Raw genomic sequence first — 25,146 nt, 5'->3', positions numbered from 1 at the left:
GCAGTGGAGAGTTCAGGGGTCGGAGTGAAGGAATGCGTGTGTTGCTACTGCGCTAGCGCAGCGGAAATAGAAACATGCAGCAAAGTTTGCCCTAAGTTTCTCGTGCACCTTTTTTTAATTTATCACCATCACAAACATGACCTCAAATAATACAGACGCATCGGAAGACGAGCTGATCAATTTAATATATCACCATTTAAAGGACAACGGCTACCAGAAAGCAGCACACGTGTTGAGAAAGCACGCGCCTCAGGTGCAGAAATGTTTATGTGTGTGTGTGCGCATGAGAGTGCGAGTGCATGTTCAAGATCAAGAGAATGTGGGTTTTTGTGCATGCATATTTGAAACACGGCAACAGAGGTATACATAAAGCATTTCAAACTGTTGCAAATGCGATGCATTCACCATGACACCAACTTGTTTACTGTTTATCATTTCACAGTAAAATCAGTGCAAGAGTTAAAGCTTTATTTCCATGCTTGTGTGCATTACATATGACCTGAGTGCTAGAAAAGAAGCACTTTAAGCTTGTGCATGCAGTGCAAATGAACTTTTGTCCTGTTACACTGATACTCAACGCTATTAGAGCACAGATACAAGCACTAGATAAGATGCAACAGTTCAAAATGAATCACGTGATCCTATGGAGCTCATATCTGTGATATTATGCATGTATGAATTGTCTGAATGCGTGTATTAAATGTGGCTGTCAGTTGCAGGTTGAAGCTGAAGAAGTGAAAGTGTCCTTGAGTGAGATCTTTCAGAAGTGGGCGAGGTAACGGTGCATGTGTGTCTCGTATTGTGGGCTCTATTGAGAAGCTTTCAAACTAATACATTTTTTTTTTCACCTCCCTTTCCCATCATGATGTGTTCAGCTCAGATGATGGAGATATTCCTCCGGTGCCTTCTGGTATGTACATCAGCTTCACTATATAATGTTTATCAGAAGGTTCACAGGTAGGGGTGTGCCATACAGAGATGTATAAAGTACTAGAGACACATACTTGAGTAAAAGTACAAGTTCCTTATCAAAAAAGTGACTTGAGTAGAAGTTGAAGTGCTCTTTAAGCACCACACTTAAGTAGAAGTACTAAAGTATTCAACATTTTTTGTACTTAAGTATTGCAAGTAGTTTGTTTTAAAATGTACTACTCAAGTACTGAAAGTAAAAAGTACAAGTATTGTGTTATGTAGTTTTTAAAGAAAGTAGTCAAAAGTTTGAACATCATATTGTTTTTATTATTTCAAATGATTAAGCTAAAGGACAATCACAATGTTGGTAGGTAATTTTTCTACATATTGTCATATAAATAACCTGAAAATACTGTAGTTCATTAAGATAAAATCTTACTATAGCCACTCTTACTAAAAAAAAATGGGGTAAGCACACTTATATTCTCATTTCAAGAGGTGTTCTGAGTAAATGATTTGTTTGTAACACTTTACAATATGGTTTGATTTGTTAACATTACATTAGTTAATGTATTAGACTAATAACTAACATGAACCATGATCAATACATTTGTTACTGTATTTATTAATCTTTGTTAATCTTAGTTAATAAAAATACAGCTGTTCATTGTTTGTATATGTTACTTCCCAGTGCACATTAACTATGTAAACAAATAGAGAGCAATTTGAGCGCAAGACGCTTGTGTTGTTTTAAAGACAGTGAATGCGCGCTCGCGGGGCTCTCTCTCTCGCGGTCTCTCTCTCTCTCTCGCGGTCTCTCTCTCTCTCTCGCGGTCTCTCTCTCTCTCGCACTCTGTCTCTCTCTCTCTCTCTCTCTCTCTCGCACGCTCTCTCTCTCATGCGCGGTAATGTGGGTTTGGAATAGAATGATTCGTAACATTTTTATAATTGTAACGATGAAGCACATAAAAAAATATCGGAGTAAAAGTATTAAACTCATCGAAAATATGTACTGAAGTAAAAGTGGAAGTAGGAGAAAAAAATAATACTCTAGTAAAGTACAGATACCGCCTTTTAGTACTTAAGTACAGTAGTGAAGTAGTTCTACTTCGTTACTATACATCTCTGGTGCCATATCATACCGTCCACGATAATACCGGTATACATTTTTACATGATAAAGTGTCATATCGCGATATCAATGATATAGCGACGCGATGGCACATTTACGTTCCCTAGCGCGCACAACAACAACAACACCTGTCAGAGTATACACGAAGAGCAGCATGTCAGCCTCCGATAACGACTTAGTACCTAAAAAGGGAGCTACTTGGTTACAAGAGGTCAGCCCTCTTGACAACTGACTAAACATTGACAACTTAAAGCTGCTATTGATGTTTGCAGCGCAATATTTGACCGGAAGGGTATTGACGGTTATTTTCGTCAGACATGATTTGGTTTATGGACTATTATATGTGATTTCTTGTTAGCAGTAGCAAGCAGAACGGCTTTGCATGTCAGACTAATGCGTGTTTACATAGAAAAACAATGGAATAGTAGCGCATTTGAATGAACGAGTCGATAGCGAACAACACAAAGACATTTGAAGCAGTTTTACTCACCGCCTGCTTTCAAAATAGGAGTCATGACCGTGAACCTTAATCGCTGGGACCGCTCCATCTTTCAGCATTAGACGAGTTGGACTGGGGATGTTTATAAACCATTGTTGCCGAAATGCAGGGAACAAACAAGACACTTGCACAACTCCTGCTCCGGAAAAACAAACTCCATCCACTGTCCCATTAACACTGGGTTCTTTGGGAAGCTGTACAGGGTTGTCTTGCCCTGACAACCAAAAACACACATCTTTGGTGACAGTGTTGATTTCGTGAAGTCCTGTGACTGCAGCGCAGCCGATGACTTCCCTAAAGCAGAGCAAAAAAACTTTCCGAAACTTATGAGAAACCGGAAGGAGTATTTTTGGCACGGAAATACTCCATCAAACATCCAACTTTTTTTTTTGTCCATTGTCCATGTTTAGCATGGGAATCCAAGTCTTTAACAGTGTAAAAAACTCACTATGCATGAAACAGCATTTCACCCCCCCTTTAAAGAAACAATAAATTACAGTTTTTCTGAATTGCTAAAACCCATGTCTTGAAACCATCACTCATTTTCTCAAAACCTTAAACACAAATCCAAATCCTCAAACTGCATTCACAAAACCTCTGGCAAAATCAAACAATTGCCTCAAAACCATTTCACCTGTTCTCAAAATCGAACAAAGCTTTCAGATCCTACACACATGAGTCGATTATATAATCACTACAGATCATTCATTAGACAATACATCAAACAATTGAGAACAGGGCATCCAGAACATGCATGCAGTAAAAAAAAATTGCAATTATGTATAAAAGTATAGTAATCAAAAGCCAAGTATGGTGAGTATATACAGTATTGTATTGAATATTGTAGGGCATTGAATGTATGTTTATTCAGCACTTGTACTGTAAAAATATAGCAGTCTAAAGGAAATTACAGTACACTCAAAGTTGTGCAACTGCAAAATCAAGGTCAGTGAGAGATTGAATCTGCCTCAGCATCACGTCTTCATGTTGGGCCTGAGTCAAGTCAAGTCACCTTTATGTATACAGCACTTCATACAATACAGATTGTTTCAAAGCAGCTTCACAGTGATAGCAGGAAAATGACGATCAGTGAGCACGTTTACATGCACACCACTAACCTGATAACTCACAAATATCAGCTTATTGAAATAACCAGTTTTCCTAGTTTACATGCAAACCAGTAAACTGACATTGCAAGTAAACCGCGTTTACATGACTTTATTAATAAATCAGATTTTTCCTTGTAGTGATGTCAAAAATAATAATTTTCTTATCTGACTCTTAGTATTCCACATGTTATGTCAGTTGTGATGTTAAATAAAGACTTCCGGCTCATATATTACTCTCTCTCATGCAGTTACAGATGCAGCGTTTTGACTGAACCACTTCTACTGCACGAGAGATGAGAACACATTTTTACAATTTTCTGAGCCTTAAAAGAGTCTGTGTCTGATTTTAGATTTCCTTCCTTCTTTCTTTCTATTTAAACATGTGTTTAAATCTGCTCTAAGTATGCGTTTCTGTCCCCTATCACACATGCGCACTTCAATAAGCCGACAGAAGCAGGTTCATGCATTTACATGCCACTCGAAATCGGGGTAAGAGGCAAAAAACGACCTGTTCCGACCGGTTTATGCTTAAACAGTTTATGACCTTACTCCGATAAAAGAAAACGGGTTACCGCGTTGACATAACCATGTTCGTTGTCGGCTTATTAAGCATAATCGGCTTAAGGACGTGCATGTAAACGCACTCAATGTCATTGTTCAGCTGAAGTCCGTTCAGTGTTGATTCAGTTCCGTTTTAAAGTATGGCAAGCCGTTTTGACTTTTATAAATTCACTGGATATGAATTCTTGATATCAACCATTCAATTGCCACTAGTGACAATGTTAATTTCTGATATCATGAATGTGATTGTTATTAGTAAGAAAGCCTAGCCTGACATCGCCATACTCAGAGGCTAGTCAGAATTTGAGTCTGATCTGCTCCATCGGGCTGTGATTATGGGGCGTTTCAACCCAACCAGGAAAAAAATGCCTCTGCACTCAATTGGATAGACCTACAACCAATCAGAGCGAAGCATAGTTGTCAACGAATATTGTCGAAGACTTTGTCCGCATCTCAGGCAAAGGGAAAAACCCTCTGTTGTCCAGATGCAGTCTTGACAACACTCTCCACACACACCTTGGTCTTTCTCATCCTCGTCCTCTTCATCCACCATCTCTTACACATACTCTTCCCCCTCTCCCTCTCAGATTGCTTTCATTCATTGCTGCTCTCATCGTTCTGCTATCATCGTTCAGATTTCATCATTTTCATTGGTTTGGTCACATCATTAGAAATAAGTGTGAACAATTTAGAGTCGTTGTGTGTAAACGATGACCCCTGTGCTTTAGTTGTGTAACTTTTGCCTGCCTGCAAAAAATGTCCCAGTGTGATGTGTTTTAATGTGTGAGGATGTTAGCAAAAAGAGTACATGAGGTTTGCAAACAGTGTCGAACTACCTGAACTGAAGCAGAAAAAGTGATTTATTCCACAGATTGGTTTAGGCAATTGAGAATTTGGTTCAGAGAATGGGGTTTAGTGTTTTAGCAATTCAGAAAAACTATAATGCATTGGATTAAAATGACTTTATTAAAATAAAGAAATACAATTTTATTAAAATAAATAATTAATTAATAAATTTTATTAAAATAAAGAAATAATAACCTTTCATTTAAATAAAAATTTAATTAGATGACACTAAATAAATAAATAACTTGATTTAAATAAAAATAAGAAAAGTGGTGTAAAATAAATAGATGACACTAAGTTTAAAAATAAACAAAAAATTAATAAACTGATTAAAATATATATTTTTAAAAGAATAATAAATTAATAAATTTGATAAATATGTAATGATTGTGTGTGTGATAAATAAAATGCATCCTACAGTAAGTAGAAAAACCCAGTGATGCAATGTAGTGGATATTTTACACATTTATATTACATTTTCACAGGATTATTTGGGTCTCTATATATATATAAAAAAATATGCCTTTTAAAATGTATGCTGGGTGTCCCGAGGATGATCATGTTTGGTGGTCCATGCCAAAGATTGTGCTACATGAATGTTTGACATCAAATATGTTGGCCACCATGTACTGAGTTCTTCTGACTACCCTGCTCTCTAGATATCAGCACTGACAATTCAAAACCCCTATCAAGGGCTCACTAATATTAAGTAACCTACGGAAACTCTTTGTATCCGCAGGTGTGGAGACTCCTGAGCCCCAGCGTCCTGCAAAGAGAAAGGGAACCAAGTCTAAGATCACAGCTCCCTCTGCTGGTAAACCAGTGGTCACTTAATATTATGCTTATAAAGTTTTAAAGTGTGTTTGAGCATCTGTGCACATGCTAACTTGTTAAGCCACAAATCTTACTAAATCACTATGTTACCATCACCCAGAATGCACTGACTTTAGTTTGCTTCTGTGTGGACAGGACTTAATCCAAAAGAACCTGCCGGCATCATTAATACTTCAGGATCAGCGAGCAAATCATCGGTATTTGATTTAACGTTGAATGAAATCTTTTATTCATACCTAACTGAGCCACCAAACAAACGTCACCTGACATGTTCATCATTGATTCCACTGCACAGAAACAGAAGAAAAACGAAACTGGGACTAAACCGAGGAAAAGGAAAAAGTCCAGCTGTGAAGATGTTTTGGCGCCTCCACCGGCCGTTGCTGCTCCGTCATGCATGAATGATTCTGGCTCTGACTCCAGTTTAGATGTGGATAAGTGGAGGAAATTACTTTCTCAATTTTCAGGTGAGAATTTTTTATAAAATGCACAATAAAGCTAGCCTGGATGCCAGCCCAACTTAGCCCCGCCCACAACATTTGAGTTCGGGAAGTTCGGTCTGGGCTTGATCCGTTGTGGAGCAACTATACTGGAACCAGAGCTGTTTGGACCAATCAAATTGTCAGGACGGGCTTTATACGATGATGGACAGATGATCAACAGTAATGTAATCATTCATGTCACCAGAAGAGCGCTTGGGTTGAATTCGTTCTAATCATAGACTGTAAAAAAATACAGACGTAGTGTCCGTGACGTCACTCATAGGATTCTGAAGAGCAGTTTTGAAGCGTAAAGTATGGACGAGCTGGCCGTTGCCATCTTGCCGGCGCGCGTCACTCCCGGATAACAGAAAATGGGCAAAAAGGCGGGACGTGGGCGGAGCTGAGGTGACGTGATGACTAACAGACAGCTGGGGCCTGTACCATGATGGTAGTTTAACAAACTCAGGGTTACAGGATTAGTTTTGAGTTGACAAAACCAAACCAATCTATTCAGGCTTTGTTGGTTCCATGATGCTGATCATCAACTTTCTCTGTCAACTCAGGCTTTGATCCAGAGTTTAGCTGTGACATTAGTAGTGAACAGCCTATCAAATGCTGTGGATTGAAAAATATTAAGAATTTAAACAAATTTTGTTTTATATATATATATTTATACATTTAGTTGATATATAGAGAGAATTGAACATTTAAGCTCACATGTAGTATTTTGTATAGATTTATATATTGATTTTAAAGCTTATTTGTTTGACCTTTATATAGGCTTTTTATGAAAGCGCCAATTAATGATTGATTAACTAAAATGATACATGTGTAATTGATTAAGGGTATAATAATTACATAAATTATATTTAAATCATAAAAAATTATTATTATTATTATAAATAAGCATTGTTAAAAGCCAGACGCTTAAGTCTTTTAAAACCAATTGCTATGTAGTGACCTTTAAATTGGAGTAGAAACATGGGGAGTGACTTTATTGCATCAGAGGCGTGTCACTTTGCTCACAGCTGATTGGTCCCATTTCAGTTTGAGATCTCCTATCCAGAACATAACCTGCACTGGAGCAGGTTAGCCATGGAGCGCAAGTTACTATGGAGATGAACACTGCTAAAAGCCAAACCACTTTAATGGTACCTAAAACCCAGGATTGGCACGAACTAAGCTTAAACATATCTGGCTAGCCAGCTAAACCGGCTTCATGGTATAGGCCCCTGATAAATAGCTATCCACCTGTCACTCGAAGTGGCCACGCCCTTAATTATGCAGAACTTTAAGGCTTTATATAATGTAAATGAAGAAGTTATAAATAAATTCACCCCCCTCACAGTTGTCATGAAGGGCAAAATTAGCCGTCTAGACCAAAACCACAATTTGTCCCAGACTGTAAACATGTGTTCTTCTGCTGTAAAGTTGGGGATTTTAACATGAGCTCAATGAGATTCTGCTCCTTCTGGAGTCTGTCTCTAGTGGCCAGTCCATGAATTGCAGTTTAAGTCACTTCCTTACTGGCTTCAAGAAAAAATGCAGGAGGTTGCCGCTTGGTTCTAATCCTAAACGGAGAACTTGTTCGTATATGCATTCACCTTTACTATTGATCTCAGAAATGATGATCGTGTTGGTAAATACTCTGTGTATCCTTAAATGCTTTTACAACACCGGCAAAGATCGCTTACACTCATCTTCTTCTTCGACTTCTTCCAGCGTGCGTGCAGACAGGACTGCCAAGTTTTCACAACAAAACCCGCCCAATTGCTATTCAAAACTAGCCAAAAACAAGCCCAATAGCTTTCCGGGGGGGGTCACTGGAAACAATGCTGTTTGGGGGGTAAAGCATTAGGGTTGTGCCGATGGACGATATCATCGTCCATCGTGATGGCAGACCGACATCACGATGGAGCGCGACCATCGTGATGCCACGCCCCCGTTGCGAGTGCGACACACACTAATCTCTTCTATAGTATTAGTTAAACTAAAAACTTAGCAGGAATTACTCTGTAAATTAAATTGAGAATGTAACTAATGCATATAGCCTATGCTATTTTAAATACTGTAGTCTATGCCAGATATATGCATAGCCTACATTTTGAAATCATTTGAGGCTGAAACATCCATATGCATGCGTGTTTATTTTAGCACTTCCGTCAGTGAAACAACACAGCCTATAAAACATTTAAACGATTTTCAGTAAATAATCGTTACCTCAAGAATATAAGAAAATTAAATATTAGTTAGAAAAATATTTTATTCATACTATTTCCCTGCAAAGATGCGTCATATAGGCCTACCGCTCTGCGCTTTGAGAGGAATGTGGGACACGAGCTGGATAGACACCTTCTCGAATATCTTCAAGTTTTCTCCTGATGTTGCAAGGCAACACTTGTTGTAAAAGTTCTGAAGAGCGGATTTTATCTTCCACAAGGGCAAGACATTTAGGCAATGTTTGATTATTCACTGCCAGAGAAAACGAAACTAAAATCACCGCGGCGTGTGTGTGAAATGCGCTATTCAAATAGACCGCTATTCTTGACGCGCCTAACCAAGTTTAATAACAAGAACAAACTGTTAAATACAATTTGAAGTAAAAAGGTATTCGTCCTTCAGTGTTTTTTATACTTTACCGCAGTAAAGGATGTGAATAGTTAATAGACTTAATTATAAGCAAACGAAAGGAAGAAACGATTATAATCCCCTGCGAAAATGGCGACGTGAGTGAAGATTTAGGAAAAGAAACGAGATGTCCATGTCCATTGGGATAAAATGGACTGGGCCTATTGTTAAAATTCACGGAAAATCGAGTGACCAGATCCAGATTGCAAAGCAGAATGAAAAAGTGCTATCTAACCATTATTTCCTTTCTAGGCTAAAAGCTTTGTGCTTCACTCCTGTAGTAATATTCACGTGCAAGTTGCAACAGCATTCACATACAAAACACTGGGTTAGTAAAATAACAAAATTATTTTTTAAGAGTAGAAAATAGTATTTATGTAAAGAGATATAATTTTTTTTTAAAAAGAGCTCAACTCTTAGTGGAAGGAACCTATTTTTTTCCCCTCACGTGCAACCTATAGCGGATGATTCATTATTTGGGTTAGTAAAAATAACGAAATTATAGTTTTAAGTAGAAAATAGTATTTATGTAAATAGATATAGTATATTATCTACCTATTTACATAATTACCCCCCCCCCCCCCCCCCCCCCCAAAACGACGATATCATCGACCATCACGATGTTTTACTGTAAACATCGTCAACTGCCAATTTAGGGGACATCGCCCAACCCTATAAAGCATGTTTTTTTGGCTGGGTTGTCTGCTAAAATTTGTATTCCTGGGTCTAAATATCACATAATTGGAGTCGTTTCAACCCGTTGACATGGAAAAACCCTTGGCAGCACTGTGTGCAGTTGAGTTCTGTTGACATTTGACAACTATCGTTATGCGTCGCTCCGTTGCTCTGATTGGTTGTAGGTATATCCAATTAAGGTGTTTCCTGGTTGGGTTGAAACACGCCCCATAATCACAGCCCAACGGAGCAGCATCAGACTCATATTCTGACTAGAATTGAGTATGACGACGTCAGGCTACAATAAAGCATTGAAATGCTTTAGTTTATAACACATTGCCCTGCATATGAGTGAATCTCATAAAACCACGAAATCAAGAGAAAGGTATGATTTTTTTTATTTTATTTGCTAAAATATTTATAGCATAAAGAAATTGAGTCCTATTCATAAAAAGGAAAGATTTTCTCAATGTCTTCTATTCACCAAGAGTGCATTTATTTGATCAAAAATACAGTGTTATATATGTATTACATAAATATACACCGATCAGGCATAACATTGACATAATGTCATAATTATCTCTTCATCACGGCACCTGTTAGTGGGTGGGATATATTAGGCAGCAAGTGAACATTTTAGATCACAGTGAAGTGGGACAGCTTGCTTGACAGGACTGCATGTAACTGACTTTGTGATGAAGCCCATGGGTTTGGACACAGGGCAGCTCATTTGTCCTGTATGCAACATTTTAGTATCCACTACAGTAAAATGTTTGGTCATATAGCAACAATCTTTAACGCAAGCCTTGAAGTCAAGTCACCTTTTATTTATATAGTGCTTTTTACAATGCTGATTGTTTTTTCAAAGCTGCTTCACAGTGTTAACAGGAAAATAATGCAACAGAATTTGATTCGGCTGTACAGCCGCTCTGGAGAAAATGGTGATGTCAGCACTGATGCATTTCAATTATCATATAGTGTCAATGCGGGCAGATCAGTTATATAGTTGAACATTTATTTGAATATTTAGTTGAAAATTGAGTGTCCCCCACTGAGCAAGCCAAGCCAAAGGCGATAGTGGCAAGGAACCAAAACTCCATCAGGAGCATAATGGAGAAAAATAAACCTTGGGAGAATCCAGGCTCAGTCAGGGGGCCAGTTCTCCTCTGGCCAACGAACAAAGTGCAACATTACAGGTCAGAGGTCATATTAGATAGGAATATTCGAGAGATCGGCATCATCATGCCGGAGATGGGTTTATTGAGGATGCCATGTTGATGAGGCAATTTCAGGGCGAGTCTAATTGACACGGTCTCTGCAGACACTTCAGGGTCATGTGTTGGTCATGTCTGGGCGCAGGTCCACCATCTGATCTGGATACGGCCCGGATCCGGCTGACTGCAGTAAACCTCGGGATAAAACAGAGAGACTATCATTAGCGTAGATGCCATTCTTCTGATGATGTAACGAGTACATCAGGTGTTATGGGAAGTGTTCCCGGTTCCGGCTGACCTAGTTAATGCAGCCTAACAATTATTTAATTGAAAAAGCGTTTTATGTGTATGCCACAGTAAAGAGATGTGTTTTTAGTCTAGATTTAAACTGACAGAGTGTGTCTGCTTCCCGAACAATGTTAGGAAGACTGTTTCAGAGTTTAGGTGCTAAATAGGAAAAGGATCGACCGCCTGCCGTTGATTTGGATATTCTCGGTATGATCAACTGGCCAGAATTTAGAGAGCGCAATAGACATGATGGAGGATATGTTAAGAGCTCGCTCAAGTAATGGGGAGCTAAACCATTTAGTGCTTTGTAAGTAATAAGCAAGATTTTAAAATGTATGCGATGTTTAATAGGCAGCCGGTGCAGTGTTGACAGAACTGGGCTAATATGGTCAGACTTCCTGGTTCTAGTAAGAACTCGAGCTGTTGCGTTTTGGACCAGCTGGAGTTTGTTTATTAAGCGAGCAGGGCAACCACCCAGTAGAGCATTACAATAATCTAACCTTGAGGTCATGAATGCATGAACTAACTAATGCATTGAACATGCAGTCAAGCCAGTCGCGGTTTGACGTGGCCGAGAACGCATGTATGCAGATCATTCAAACCAAAAAAAGAATTGGTTCAATAACGTCAAAGCAATCAAAAACATCAAATCACCGATCATTTGCTTTTCTCATAGACAGATGCAGCTGTGACCTACACTTTTTTTTTGTTTAGGCCTATATTTCACTTTTTTAAATGGTTTAAAAGCTTAACTGATGCCGCCTTAACAGTTCTAAAATTCGTTTAGAGCTTTTTGGATTCAACCCACTTATTTTTTCTAAATTGTTTAAGAGAAAATTATTTTACATATGAATAAATTGGATACAATTATTTTATTAACAAGTGTCATGCTTGTCAAGTAGCCAGATCCTTCACATGAAATCTGATTTTATGGCTTTAATTTTATATATTTAGATACAGAAGTAACATGTTGTGTATTTTACCTTTATTTATGTCAGTGTGAGAAACTCCAACAGCCTTCCTTCGTTTGACAGACGCACCGTTTTTATTTTTGACGAGCTGCTGAGATTTTCAAGGCGCTATATTTGAAACAAAAATGTATTATTTCTTTATAAAGACTTTTTAGATCAATACTTGATCAAGCAATATTCAGAAACGGGTGCAATGTGCTATGTTTTCATAAGATTCAAACAGAAATATGACCATTAAAAGTTTGTCTCTTGTTACCAGATGCCGACAGAGAGAAAATGGACGTGCTTTCAGTTTTGGACGAAACTTCTGGGATCACACCAAATCGAAGGACGAGAAAGCCGAGAGCGCCGAGAGCATCAAAAAAAGGGGGAAACCAAGCCAAGAAGGGGAAGTCCGATATGGAAGCAGAGAAGGCAACAGCTAAATCCGATGACATTTCCATAACAACCAATGCATCTAAGACTAGTTCAACAAAGCCGAAAGACAAAGATGCTGAAGTTTCTAAAGTCAAGATACCATCCAAAAAGACTGGAAAGAAAAAAAATGGTAGCATCGCAGGTCTTGACGTGGTTGAGACCCCAAAGAGAACTAAAGCTAAAAAAAACAACTCCTTTGATCAGGATGAGACTGATAAAGCGGAAGAGCATCATGAAACGAACAAACTGTTGGAAAGGACTGAGGATGGTGTGTCCGATTCAGAAGTAACTGGGACTCCTAAAAGAGTTCATTTTGAACCAGATAATAGTTTTTCACAGCAGGCTGAGACTCTTGAAACAGCAAATGCTTGCAAAGGTAATGGTACCTCAGAAACCAGCAGCACTGATACTACATCTAAAAAGGTTAAAAAAAAGAAAGGCCAATCTGGAGCCAGTGATGTTGAGACTGTCAGTAGTCTCTCAAATATTCAAAAAGTTAAAGAGGGTAAGAAAGCTGCTGAAGAAACCAACCGTACGACGGACCAATCAGAGATGCCTTCAAAGAAAGTGAAAAACAAGAAGTCTAAAAGTGTTGTGGAGCCCGTTCCTAATGAGACTCCTTCTAAGAAGGTTAAAGCCAAGAAAACAGAAGGTCCTTCTGAGATTGACCAAGAAACAACGTCTGAATCCGTTAACCCAGACTCTTCATCTAAAAAAGCCAAATGTAAGGCCAGTGAAAGGCCATCAGGAACGCTTGAGTCTGAAACGCCATCTAAAAAGTCTAAAGCCGTGAAAGAAGCTGAGGTGGAAACACCCAGTAAGAAGCCCAAACTGGTCCCGTCGGATGCTGATCTCCTGCAGTCCGACTCAACAAATGGCTCTTCGAAAAAAAGAAAAGGGAAGGTGGCTGCTGATGGCGTGGAGATCGAGCATGACGCTCCTTCAGAAACGCCTGTGAAAAGTCGATCTCAAGCACAGACTAAAGACGATGCTGCCAATGGTTTAGGAAATGAGGAAACCTCCAGTCAAGACCTAAAAACTCCTAAAAAAAGAAAAAGGAAGGTGGCTGCTGAGGGCGTGGAGATCCAGCCTGACGCTTCTTCAGAAACTCCTGTGAAAAGTCAATCACAAGCACAGACTAAAGACGATGCTGCCAATGGTTTGGCAAATGAGGAAACCTCCAGTCAAGACCTAAAAACTCCTTCTTTAAAAAGAAAAAAACACAAAAGGGAAGAAGCTTGTGACGTCCCCGCCACACCAGAGGCAAAGAAAGACAAAGTGAAGAATAAAAACAAGGAGGCTGGAAATGCAGAAGATGCTCTTCAACCTCCACCACCTGAAGAAGAAGCAGCATCTGTTCCTGTTGCAATGAGCCAGAAGAAAAAAAGTGAGCAATTAAAAATATGCGCATGTTGACTTGTGGCTTTTTATGGCATCCTTCAATTTTTGTGTTTGCTTGTGTTCCCTCTCACGCTGAAATGATGTACAGAGAAGAAGAAAGAGAAGGAGAGAGAAGAAGAAACAGTCCCTGATGATCCTCCTGTATCTGCTCCAGTTGAGGAGGCGGCCGTGCACAAAAAGGTAAAATGGATGTAATTATAGGGGTTGGGGGGGAAATGGATTTGCATAGGAATCGCGATTCTGTCTTCTGTTGATTCGCATCGATAAAAAAATGTCTGTTACATTTCTTAAACTTCGCTGTACTACGTAAAGTTGAGATGTTCGTGTTATTACAGGGTGCCTACAGATATAAACAAGACCTTTTTAATACCAGACTAATAAAGACTAAACCTCTGATAGAAATGCATGCGTATATGTAATATTTAATGTGTTTAATGTAAAAAGAAAACAATATATAATCGCTGTCATAAATGCTATTTATTATGTATACAGTGAACATTTTCATATCAGCAGACAATATCCCATACAACAAATCCCCACAAAAGCACAGTTTGATTGTGTAAACATAGTTTATTCTGAAGAGTCAGTGTTCGATCAGCTTTTACATACAGTTGTGGTCAGAATTATTGGCATCCCTGGGAAATATGATCAAATATGGCTGAAAAAAATAAATCTACTTTTGATCTATAGTGGGGAGAACAAGTATTTGATGCACTGCCGATTTTTACAGGTTTTCTTACTTACAAAGCATGTAGAGGTCTGTAATTTTTATCATAGGTACTCTTCAACTGTGAGTGACAGAATCTAAAACAAAAATCCAGAAAATCACATTGTATGATTTTCAAATAATTAATTTGCATTTTATTGCTATATATAAATATTCGACAATATATCAATATTCGATCGGCTATGTCCGATTGTTTATTTAGCGATCCCAGAGATGAACGGCATCTGCACCCTCATTTTGTGCCAGTCGCATTGAGGAAAATGTGTTACCTGCTGGGATGTCTGTGCTTGTGGAGGAAACAGCGAAGGAAGCATGAGAAGCGTGCTGGAGTCCTTGTGAGATCGAAGAGGACCGGGAAGTTTCCATCCATCGGACCAGCTTCTTCGATGGCGAAGGCCGTGAACTTGAGGCGTTCATACATTGTGCCTGTCTTTCCGTCTTCGGCGCTGATGTCTCAGTCTTCACGGATGGCGTACGTGAGGCGACAGTCTGCAGATCGAGGAGTTAATCATCGGAATCTTCGCTATTTATGTGACGGGAGTCCGGTAACTTTTTATGATTCCTCTCTGCGATCCTCTTCTTCAAATACTACTCTCACTCCAGTGACACTGGCGTTGATAAACGCGAGATCTCTGGCAAATAAGACCTTTATCTTGAACGATTTTTTTCTTTCTCATGAAATAGATTTTTATTTGTTACTGAGACTTGGCTTAATGCTGGTGAAATGACCTCTCTTTCTGAACTTTCTCCTCCTGGCTGCAGTTTTTTTAGTACCCCTAGGTCTGTTGGCCGTGGCGGGGGTTTTGCAGTTGTTTTTAATGACAAGTTTAAGTGTAGACTTTCACCTTCAGCGTCTTTTAGCACTTTTGAATCTCAGTAAATTACACTGAATTCTTTTAAATCTGTGCTATGTGTTCTGATTTATAGACCCCCAAACTCTCATGGGGATTTTATACAGGAGTTTTCTGAATTTTTATCTGGTATTGTCTCTTCTTTTGACAATATTTAAATTTTGGGGGATTTTAATATACATGTGTGCTGCCCTTCAAAGCCCCTGGTTAAAGAATTTTTTAATTTATTAGAGTCGTTAGATTTTTTGCATTGTGTTTCAGGTCCAACTCATGAACGTGGTCATAAGCTTGACCTTGTATTATCTTTGGGATTCTCTATTGATAGCGTGAAGATTGTTGATACTGTTTTTGTTATTTTAAATACTAACTTTCCTGTGTGTTGCACTGGGTAATACTGTTTCAGCCTCAGTTTCGGCTCGCATACTCAATCCATGCACAGCTAGTAGTTTTTCAGCTGTTTTTAATGTTTCTCCTTTATTTTCATTGACCGAGTCATACTCGCCCTGTGTGGGTTTAGAAGAGTTGGTCGATCAGTTTAACTCTTCTTGCTTATAGATTTTAGATGCCTTGGCTCCTGTCAAAGTCAGGGGAGAAAAGACAAATCGCAGCCCTGGTTGAACAGTACTACCCTTGCTCTTAGGCAGGAGTGTAGGAAGGCTGAACGCAAATGGGTTAAAGATAAATTACAAGTCTCTTATGAGATTTTTAAGAACCGTTTGAACGCGTATCAAAGAGCTGTTAAATTGGCTAGATCTAATTATTTCTCTGTCATCATCTCCAGAAACTGTAATAATTCTAGAGTACTTTTTTCTACTGTAAATGTTGTTCTTCATCCTACTGCTACTTCTGCACTCAGTCCTTCTGCTGACATGTGTGAAGAGTTTAAAAAAAAAAATTATTGGTAAGGTTGATGGAATTAGATCTCGAATTTCATCTGTTGGCAATGATTTTATTGTTTCTGTTGCCCCTCAGAACCAATTGACCAGTTTCATGCCCGTTTCTTTGCAGCAGCTTAAGGATATAACTGCTCATATGAAGCCCACTAGGTCTCCTGGTGATGTGTTCCCTTCTTCTCTGTTTAAGCAGGTACTTGATTCAATTGGCCCAAGTATTCTGTCTATTATGAATATTAGTTTGTCATCTGGTGTTGTTCCAGTTAGTTTTAAGCACGCGGTTATTCAGCCCCTTTTAAAAAAACCCGCCTTAGACCCATTTGACATGAGTAGTTTTCGTCCGATCTCAAAATTGCCATTTATTTCTAAGATACTAGAAAAAATTGTGAACGTACTGCTTAATGACTTTTTAATTAGGAATAATATTTCAGATAGATTCCAATCAGGTTTTAGAGTTGGTCATAGTACAGGATCTGCTCTTTTGAGAGTGTCTAATGATATCCTTCGAGCTGTTGATTCTGGGAACCATGTTGTCTTGCTGATGTTAGATCTTGCAGCTGCATTTGATACAGTTGATCATAACATTCTCATTGATCGTCTTAGGGATCAGATTGGTATTCAGGGCTTAGCCCTGAAATGGTTCTCTTCCTATTTGAAAGATAGGACTTTTTCAGTCTGCTTAGGGGATTATTTTTCTTCCGTTGCCCCCCTTGTGTGTGGGGTTCCACAGGGCTCAATACTGGGACCAATTTTATTTTCCCTTTATATGCTCCCTCTAGGTTCTATCTTTGAGAAATTTGGGATTCAGTATCATCTTTATGCGGATGATTCTCAAATTTATTTACCACTGAAACATGGGCATAAATGTGCCATTCAGTCTCTTCATGCATGTTTGGCAGAAGTTAAGTGCTGGCTTGCGAAAAACTTTCTCCAATTGAATGAGGATAAGACCAAGATTATTTTATTTGGAAATAAGGGGTGTGTGGGTGATGACTGCCTGGGGTTGTTTTCCTGGGAAAACTGTCTAGCGTAAGGAACCTTGGTGTCATTTTTGACTCTGAGCTGAAATTTGAGCAGCAAATCAACGCTGTCGTTAAGAATAGCTTCTTCAAACTTAGATTAATATCTAAATTGAAATCTATCCTTACTTTTAATGATATGGAGAAGGTTGTTCATGCCTTTGTGTCATCACGTTTGGATTATTGTAATGTGTTGTATCTGGGTGTGAGTCAGGCTTACCTCTCCCGTTTGCAGCTTGTTCAGAACTCAGCTGCCAGACTTTTAACGGGCACTAAGAAGAGAGAACATATTACTCCAGTTCTAATTAAACTGCATTGGTTACCCATACGATATAGATTTCAATACAAAGCGCTGTTGTATGTTTTTAAGTCTCTGCATGGTCTAGCCCCTGAGTATGTTACTGATTTAATCAGCCGCTGTCAATCCAGCTGGTCTCTGCGCTCAAATGATCAGTTGCTTCTTGTGGTTCCACGAACACATTTATAATGTAAAGGTGACCAGGCTTTCTCTGTTGCAGCTCCTAGGCTTTGGAATAACCTTCCTCTGTCTGTAAAAACCTGTCCTTCATTGGGTGTTTTTCAGAGTTATTTATTTTCCTTAGCATTTGATAATGCTTTGTAAGTTGTGTATGTCATTTGTTTGTATTGTTTTTGTGTTTTTTACTTTTTCTTTTATACCTCCTGTACAGCACTTTGGTTCCACTTGTGGTGTTGAAAGTGCTTTATAAATAAATAAAGTTGAAGTTGAAAATTGTTGCATGACATAAGTATTTGATCACCTACCGACCAGTAAGAATTCTGGCTCTCACAGACCTGTTCGTTTTTCTTTAAGAAGCCCTCCTGTTCTCCACTCATTACCTGTATTAACTGCACCTGTTTGAACTTGTTTTCTGTATAAAAGACACCTGCCCACACACTCAATCAAACAGACTCAAACCTCTCCACAATGGCCAAGACCAGAGAGCTGTGTAAGGACATCAGGGAGACAATTGTAGAGCTGCACAAGGCCGGGATGGGCTACAGGACAATAGGCAAGCAGCTTGGTGAGAATGCAACAACTGTTGGCGCAATTATTAGAAAATGGAAGTAGTTCAAGATGACGGTCAATCTCCCTCGGTCTGGGGCACCATGCAAGATCTCAGCTCGTGGGGCATCAATGATCATGAGGAAGGTGAGGGATCAGCCCAGAACTACACGCCGGGCCTGGTCAAGGACCTGAAGAGAGCTGGGACCACAGTCTCAAAGAAAACCATTAGTAACACACTACGCCGTCATGGATCCCCCTGCTCAAGCCAGCGCATGTCCAGGCCCGTCTGAAGTTTGCCAATGACCATCTGGATGATCCAGAGGAGGAATGGGAGAAGGTCATTTGGTCTGATGAGATAAAAATAGAGCTTTTTGGTCTAAACTCCACTCGCCGTGTTTGGAGGAAGAAAGACGAGTACAACCCCAAGAACATCATCCCAACCGTGAAGCATGGAGGTGGAAACATCATTCTTTGGGGATGCTTTTCTGCAAAGGGGACAGGACGACTGCACCATATTGAGGGGAGGATGGATTGGGCCATGTATCACGAGATCTTGGCCAACAACCTCCTTCCCTCAGTTTCCTTCCCTCCCTTCTTTCCAGCATGACAACGACCAGAAACACACAGCCAGGATAACTAAGGAGTGGCTCCGTGAGAAGCATCTCAAGCTCCTGGAGTGGCCTAGCCAGTCTCCAGACCTGAACCCAATAGAAAATCTTTGGAGGGAGCTGAAAGTCCGTATTGCCCAGCAACAGCCCCGAAACCTGAAGGATCTGGAGAAGGTCTGTATGGAGGAGTGGGCCAAAATCCCTGCTCTAGTGTGTGCAAACCTGGTCAAGAACTACAGGAAACGTACGTTCTCTGTAATTGCAAACAAAGGTTTCTGTACCAAATATTAAGTTCTGCTTCTCTGATGTATCAAATAGTTACAGTATGTCATGCAATAAAATGCTAATTAATTACTTAAAAATCATACAATGTGATTTTCTGGATTGTTGTTTTAGATTCCGTCACTCACAGTTGAAGAGTACCTATGATAAAAATTACTGACCTCTACATGCTTTTTAAGTGGGCAAACCTGCAAAATCGGCAGTGTATCAAATACTTGTTCTCCCCACTGTATATGTTTATTGAATTAAAAATCAATGTAACATTTGCAATCATGAGAATATATTCGGCAATTCACTCAACTCAACAGTTTGAAATTCTTTCCATTTGTTTTTGTTTTGATTTTCTCCACTAAAGTCTCCCGTAAAGAGAGAGGCAGCACAAACCTCACCGGAAATACACCACCTTGATGCCCATTGTACACTACAGAGTTTAAAACATTTCCGACAAATGCCTCAGTTTTCCTCATAGACATTTCCAAGCACCGGCTTCAACCACCACGAGGACTCATCGTTCTTGAGCTATTTTTCAGTAAACTTGCATTTACCCATTTTAAAATAGTTAGTAGGCTGGTCAGCTGCTGTAGTTGGACCTGTATTCTACTACCTCAGTTCTCTCTGATGATTCTTAGGTCTGTCCAATTATTAGAAACAGATGTTGGGTCTGTCAGACTGTTAAGACTAAAAAGGAATTTTAGCGGTAATGTGACCCAAAATATAAGACCATCAAATCTGAATTTACAGACATTTTAATTCTTTTTAAGGACTTTTATTAGGAAAACTTTAAGACTTGAGGGCCCACGGCCACTATGGCTGAACAATTTAGAAAAATAATCAAATTCTTATTTTTAGAATATCTTATCTATATCTTAATAATTTTTTTTAACCAATATTACGATTTAATACGCAATTATTTGTTAAGCTCTTTCTCTTCTGTATTATTCAACAATAAAGCATTGTATAGTAATGGTGTAAATCTTTAGGCACCTCGCGATCCGATTCTAAAACAATTTTTGGCCTACTTTTTTCTTATTAATTAATCTTATTAATACAACTTAAATTAAGATTAAAATTACATATGTAATTTTTTTTTATAATTACACATTAAAACGTTTAATTAAAACAATTTCATGTCAAGAATTTTAAATATATAAACTAATATAGCTTCAAAACAAACTAGTAAATAATAAAGAGGAACAAATAAACACAAGAACTGACAACAATTTAAAATGTGTACCTTGAATGCAATGTAAGTCGCTTTGGATAAAAGCGTCTGCCAAATGCGTAAATGTAAATGTAAACAGAGTGCTTTCAGTATTTGAGAGTATCTGAACTGTGAGTGATGTTTCTCTTTCTCAGCTTTTACTGATGTTTGAGTATTAATGATAGACAGCGGGAGATCTGTACTCACACTAATGCACAGATCTCTTTTCAAATATAAGATGTGGCTTGTCCTGTCTAATTCCTTGAGATAGTACTGACTGTGTTTGCATTAATTTTGTGTCATAAGAGCATTTTGAGATGCGCACAGCCGCATGCGCGAGCACTCTTCCCAAAGCATGGCGCGAGCATTTGAAACGGAAACCCTTCTGTCAGGGAGTTTCCTATTTTTTAATATATATATAAGCGACATAAACAACGCCTTCATAGAGCATTTGTAAGGAAAATACCGGCGGTTGAGAACACACACTGAGCAAAGTGCACGTTTCTCACCGCGCATATCCTGTGCAATGAAGCCCGCGAATGTCATTGTAATTCGCTTCAACCTTTCCGGACGTTATGAAAGATTATTTTATGGTTTTCGGTGTGTGTGTGTGTGTGCATGAGAGGAAATGGAAGAAAGCAGAATATGAGTGTTTCCATAAAAAATGCACAGCACCATTGCACACCTGCAGTTAAAATCTAAGCTCTGAATTGATCCAGAATCATTGGAGAGAATCTTTTCTCCCACCTCTATTGTATAGTGTGCCCAACACAATATTAGATTGATTAAACACAAACTGTTGTTTCCTTTAGGCGTAACGGGCCACATTGATGCTTCTTCTGCAGACTGCTTTACTCTCGCGTGTCACGTGACTAGAGTGTAATCGCAGCCTTTGCGGTTAAATCGTGTTTTATCATATCGTGATGATATCGCAAATGCAATTAATCGTTTAGCCCTAACGGCCACCCTGCATCCCATTAAAGGGTTAGTTCACCCAAAAATGAAAATTCTGTCATTAATTACTTCCCCTCATGTCGTCACCCGTCAGACCTCCGTTCATCTTCTGAACACAAATGAAGATATTTTAGTTGAAATCTGATGGCTCAGAAAGGCCTCCATTGGCACAATGCACGGTTCACTCTCAAGACCCTTAAAAGGTACTAAAGACGTCGTTACAAAGTCCATCTCACTACAGTGATTCTACAATAACTTTATAAAGTGACGAGAATAGTTTTTGTGCGCAAAAAAACCCTAAATAACGACTTACATAGTGATGACCGATTTCAAAACAAGGCTTCATGAAGCTTCGAAGCGTTATGAATCGGTGAGTCGAATGAGCGGTTTGAATCGCCAAAGTCACGTGATTTCAGCAGTTTGGCGGTTTGACACGCGATCCGAATCATGATTCGACTCGCTGATTCATAACGCTTCGAAGCTTCATGATGCCTTGTTTTGAAATCGGTCATCACTATATAAGTCGTTATTTATTTAGTTTTTTTTGCGCACAAAAACTATTCTCGTCGCTTTATAAAGTTATTGTAGAATCACTGTAGTGAGATGGACTTTGTAACGACGTCTTTAGTACCTTTTATGCGTCTTGAGAGTGTAAAGTGCATTGTGCCAATGGAGGCCTTTCTGAGCCATCGGATTTCAACTAAAATATCTTCATTTGTGTTCCGAAGATGAACGGAGGTCTTACGGGTGTCGAACGACATGAGGGTAAGTAATTAATGACAATTTTCATTTTTGGGTGAACTAACCCTTTAAGCCGCGGAAAAGGACTCAATTTCACAGCTGGTGCTGACGGACACACAGCCAAAGCTGAAGCACAGATGCCGCCTCAGATGCGTGCGATCCGAATTCAGCAGAGGTGGACAAAGTACACAACTTCATTACTCGAGTGAAAGTAAAAATACTACTGGTCAAATATTACTCCGTTACAAGTGAAAGTTGTTAAAACTATTTTTACTTAAGTAAAAGTATAGAAGTACTTGCTTTTAAAAGTACTTAAGTATCAAAAGTAAATTTCCTTTTTTATGGCAATGCATTATTTTATTATTGTTGCATTGTTGTATAAATGCACGCTATGCCATGGTGGTTTAAGCCAGTCAGTGATGCTCCATACGACCACCTTGAACTAATTTAAATACTTAAAAGTTACAAAGCTTTTTACAAAGCTGCTGTCACTTTAAGGCAGAATGCACAAATCCTACACACTGATACACATCCGATATTCCCCCAACTGTTTACGTTCACTTAAGACATAATCAACTTTGTTTACGTGAATACCTCCCAAAATGAAAATTTTGACATTTTGTGTGTATTGGTCTGTTTAAGTGCGAAAAACCCCCAAAAGAAGCTCTATTCAGTACTCGTGCTCTGGCAAAAAAACAGACTTCAGATTCATCCATATGTCTATGCTTCTCTTTCTCCCAGACATTTACATTTTGCTTAAAGAAGAAAAAAAATCATCCACTGACTTGCAAAGCTGCTACAGAAACGACTTTTGACTTCGAGGGCCTTGATAGAAATGTAGTGGAGTAAAAAGTACGATATTTGTCTTTCAAATGTAGTGAAGTTAAAGTAAAAGTTTCCCTAAAAAATAATACTTCAGTAAAGTACAGATACTCAAAAAGTGTACTTAAGTACAGCACTCAAGTAAATGTACTTCGTTACTGTCCACCTCTGGAATTCAGTTCTCTTTCACAGCTTATTGCACTTGAATGGTCAAATACACACATGATTGTATTTGTATAAACACAGTCTGTTGGGAGCAAAAAGTCATTTACACCTAGGATGGCTTGAGGACAAGTAAATTATGGAGTGACTTTCATTTTAAAGCTACACTGTGTGATATTTTCCCCCATCTAGTGGTTAAAAGGTATATGACCATCCAGTGAATATTAGTTTCTCTTCCTCTCAATTCCGATTTCGTTTTAACTGCTACGGTGGCCTATTTAGTCCAAGATTAATATGGCTTCCAGTTCGACCTCGTCCACATTGGACACGGTGCCATCGAGTGTTAAAACGCCAAAGGCGAAGCTTGAATTCACGGGTATGTCCCTCTTTGGCTAATGTACTTTCAAGATGGAGGGGCAACATGGCGACCAGCATTCGAACCCTCACCCGTATGTATTTTCAATGGCATATTATAAACTTAAGAGAATACTTTATTACTTGAAAGAAGTAAATATACATTAATGAGCACATATATTTTTGAAAGAACTAAGTGTTTTTAGCTAAGAATAAACTAAAAAAGTTACACAGTGTAGCTTTAAAGTCAACTACTCCTTTAATTGGGATGCTCAAATCATGTACTTTTCTGTAATAAAACTGCCTAAGATTGATTGTTCTGTGAGTAAATGACTTGTGTCGCTCCTTTATTGTCCAGAAAAAGAAGTTTCCCAAAGAGAAACCGCTCAGCAGTGACGAGGCTCATGGACTCAACAGCACATAATGTTCAACACCAGTTCTCTCGCTCGCTGAGGACGAACGGCTGAAATAATGACTTGATCTCAATGCATGCTCCGTCCCTACTCTGAGGATCATGTGTGTTCATATGTGTGTAAGTCAGTGTTTGTACGTTTTATATTTTTATGGAGAGGTGGATTTTGAGAAATATTTACTATTCTATTTTGATGTTGTTTTGTTCTATTTTTGATAACTGGACATTGTGATGAAGAAGAATTTTATGCCTTTTGTATTCTTTTTAACTTTTTTTTTAAATAGTTCATGAGCCAAGAAAAAACAAATCATGCTGTTTAATGCTCATTTTGGTCATTATGAGTTTATCATCTTTTTTTTTTTAAAGTAATTTAAAAAGTATTGAGTACCACCACTAAATTATGTCATTTTGTGATGTCTTTGTTTAAAATTTGTGACCCTTTAGAAAAAAAATGGAATTAGCATTTTGTGATTTCAAAATACACAGATGGTTTTATTTATATTTGTCTCTCACTTCATTCTACACACAGAAATGAACTGCAGATGTACATGCGTAGGCATATTTTCTTTTATAAAATAGGAAGTTTGGTTTGGTCATATTCAAGTTTTTTTTTTATGGCCAAGAGACACTAATCTGTGAATCGACTTTTCTCCTTTTTACCCAGAAGATAAAGTATTTTTAAAAGGTTAATTAAATAACTATTATCAATTCACTAGAATATGAATGACCTCAACCTTAATAGACATGGACTAAAATCCACAAACCTCATATTTTAAATTCATTTTTTTTTTCAACCCTAAAGCCATCTTCTGGATAAATGAGGAGAATCGTTTTTTTTTTTTTTTTTTTTTTTTATATACTTTCCTTAATCTGAGCAGTACAAGACTTGGCTACTTTTCCTAAATTTGCCACCTGAACACACAAAAAAATTGACTCGAGTCTACAATGTTAAGTGCTTGGAAGAAGAAAAAAAAAGTCCTTAATCCCGCATTCGTGGACAAAAATGGGCACCCATAGGAATGAATGGAAAAAACTGTAATTCCGGAGAATATTTTTTTTTAATTTGTCCAATAAAAATCAATAAATCCAACACAATGCAGATCATACATACACACAAATGAAGGA

At 38.5% G+C, this 25,146-nt stretch overlaps 1 protein-coding gene across 2 annotated transcripts; it reads left to right on the top strand.

Moving 5' to 3' along the window:
• Positions 1–24,519, top strand: tcof1 (treacle ribosome biogenesis factor 1). Of its 2 annotated transcripts, none has more exons than XM_079838812.1 (9): positions 1–253; positions 720–775; positions 876–910; positions 5,798–5,872; positions 6,028–6,089; positions 6,188–6,359; positions 12,410–13,954; positions 14,057–14,148; positions 23,968–24,519. In XM_079838812.1, the coding sequence occupies exons 1-9, from the start codon at positions 137–139 to the stop codon at positions 24,031–24,033; spliced, it is 2,220 nt and encodes a 739-aa protein (XP_079694938.1). In that variant the 5' UTR covers positions 1–136; the 3' UTR covers positions 24,034–24,519. The 2 variants fall into 2 exon arrangements, with proteins under 2 accessions (XP_079694938.1, XP_079694937.1); XM_079838811.1 differs by having other exon boundaries at positions 6–253; positions 714–775.
• The last annotated feature ends 627 nt before the right edge of the window (positions 24,520–25,146 follow it).

The sequence above is a fragment of the Gobio gobio genome (genome assembly GCF_949357685.1).
Source record: "Gobio gobio genome assembly, chromosome: 16".
NCBI classification, from domain to species: domain Eukaryota; kingdom Metazoa; phylum Chordata; class Actinopteri; order Cypriniformes; family Gobionidae; genus Gobio; species Gobio gobio.
This window is presented reverse-complemented; position numbering and strand designations above follow the sequence as displayed.

What these genes read in the sequence shown, in the direction of transcription:
- tcof1 (XM_079838811.1), top strand. Translation starts at nt 137, where the DNA reads ATGACCTCAAATAATACAGACGCATCGGAAGACGAGCTGATCAATTTA. An exon ending in TATTCCTCCGGTGCCTTCTG is followed by an intron (nt 911 to 5,797) that starts GTATGTACATCA and finishes TTGTATCCGCAG; the next exon opens with GTGTGGAGACTCCTGAGCCC. An exon ending in AGGCGGCCGTGCACAAAAAG is followed by an intron (nt 14,149 to 23,967) that starts GTAAAATGGATG and finishes TTTATTGTCCAG; the next exon opens with AAAAAGAAGTTTCCCAAAGA.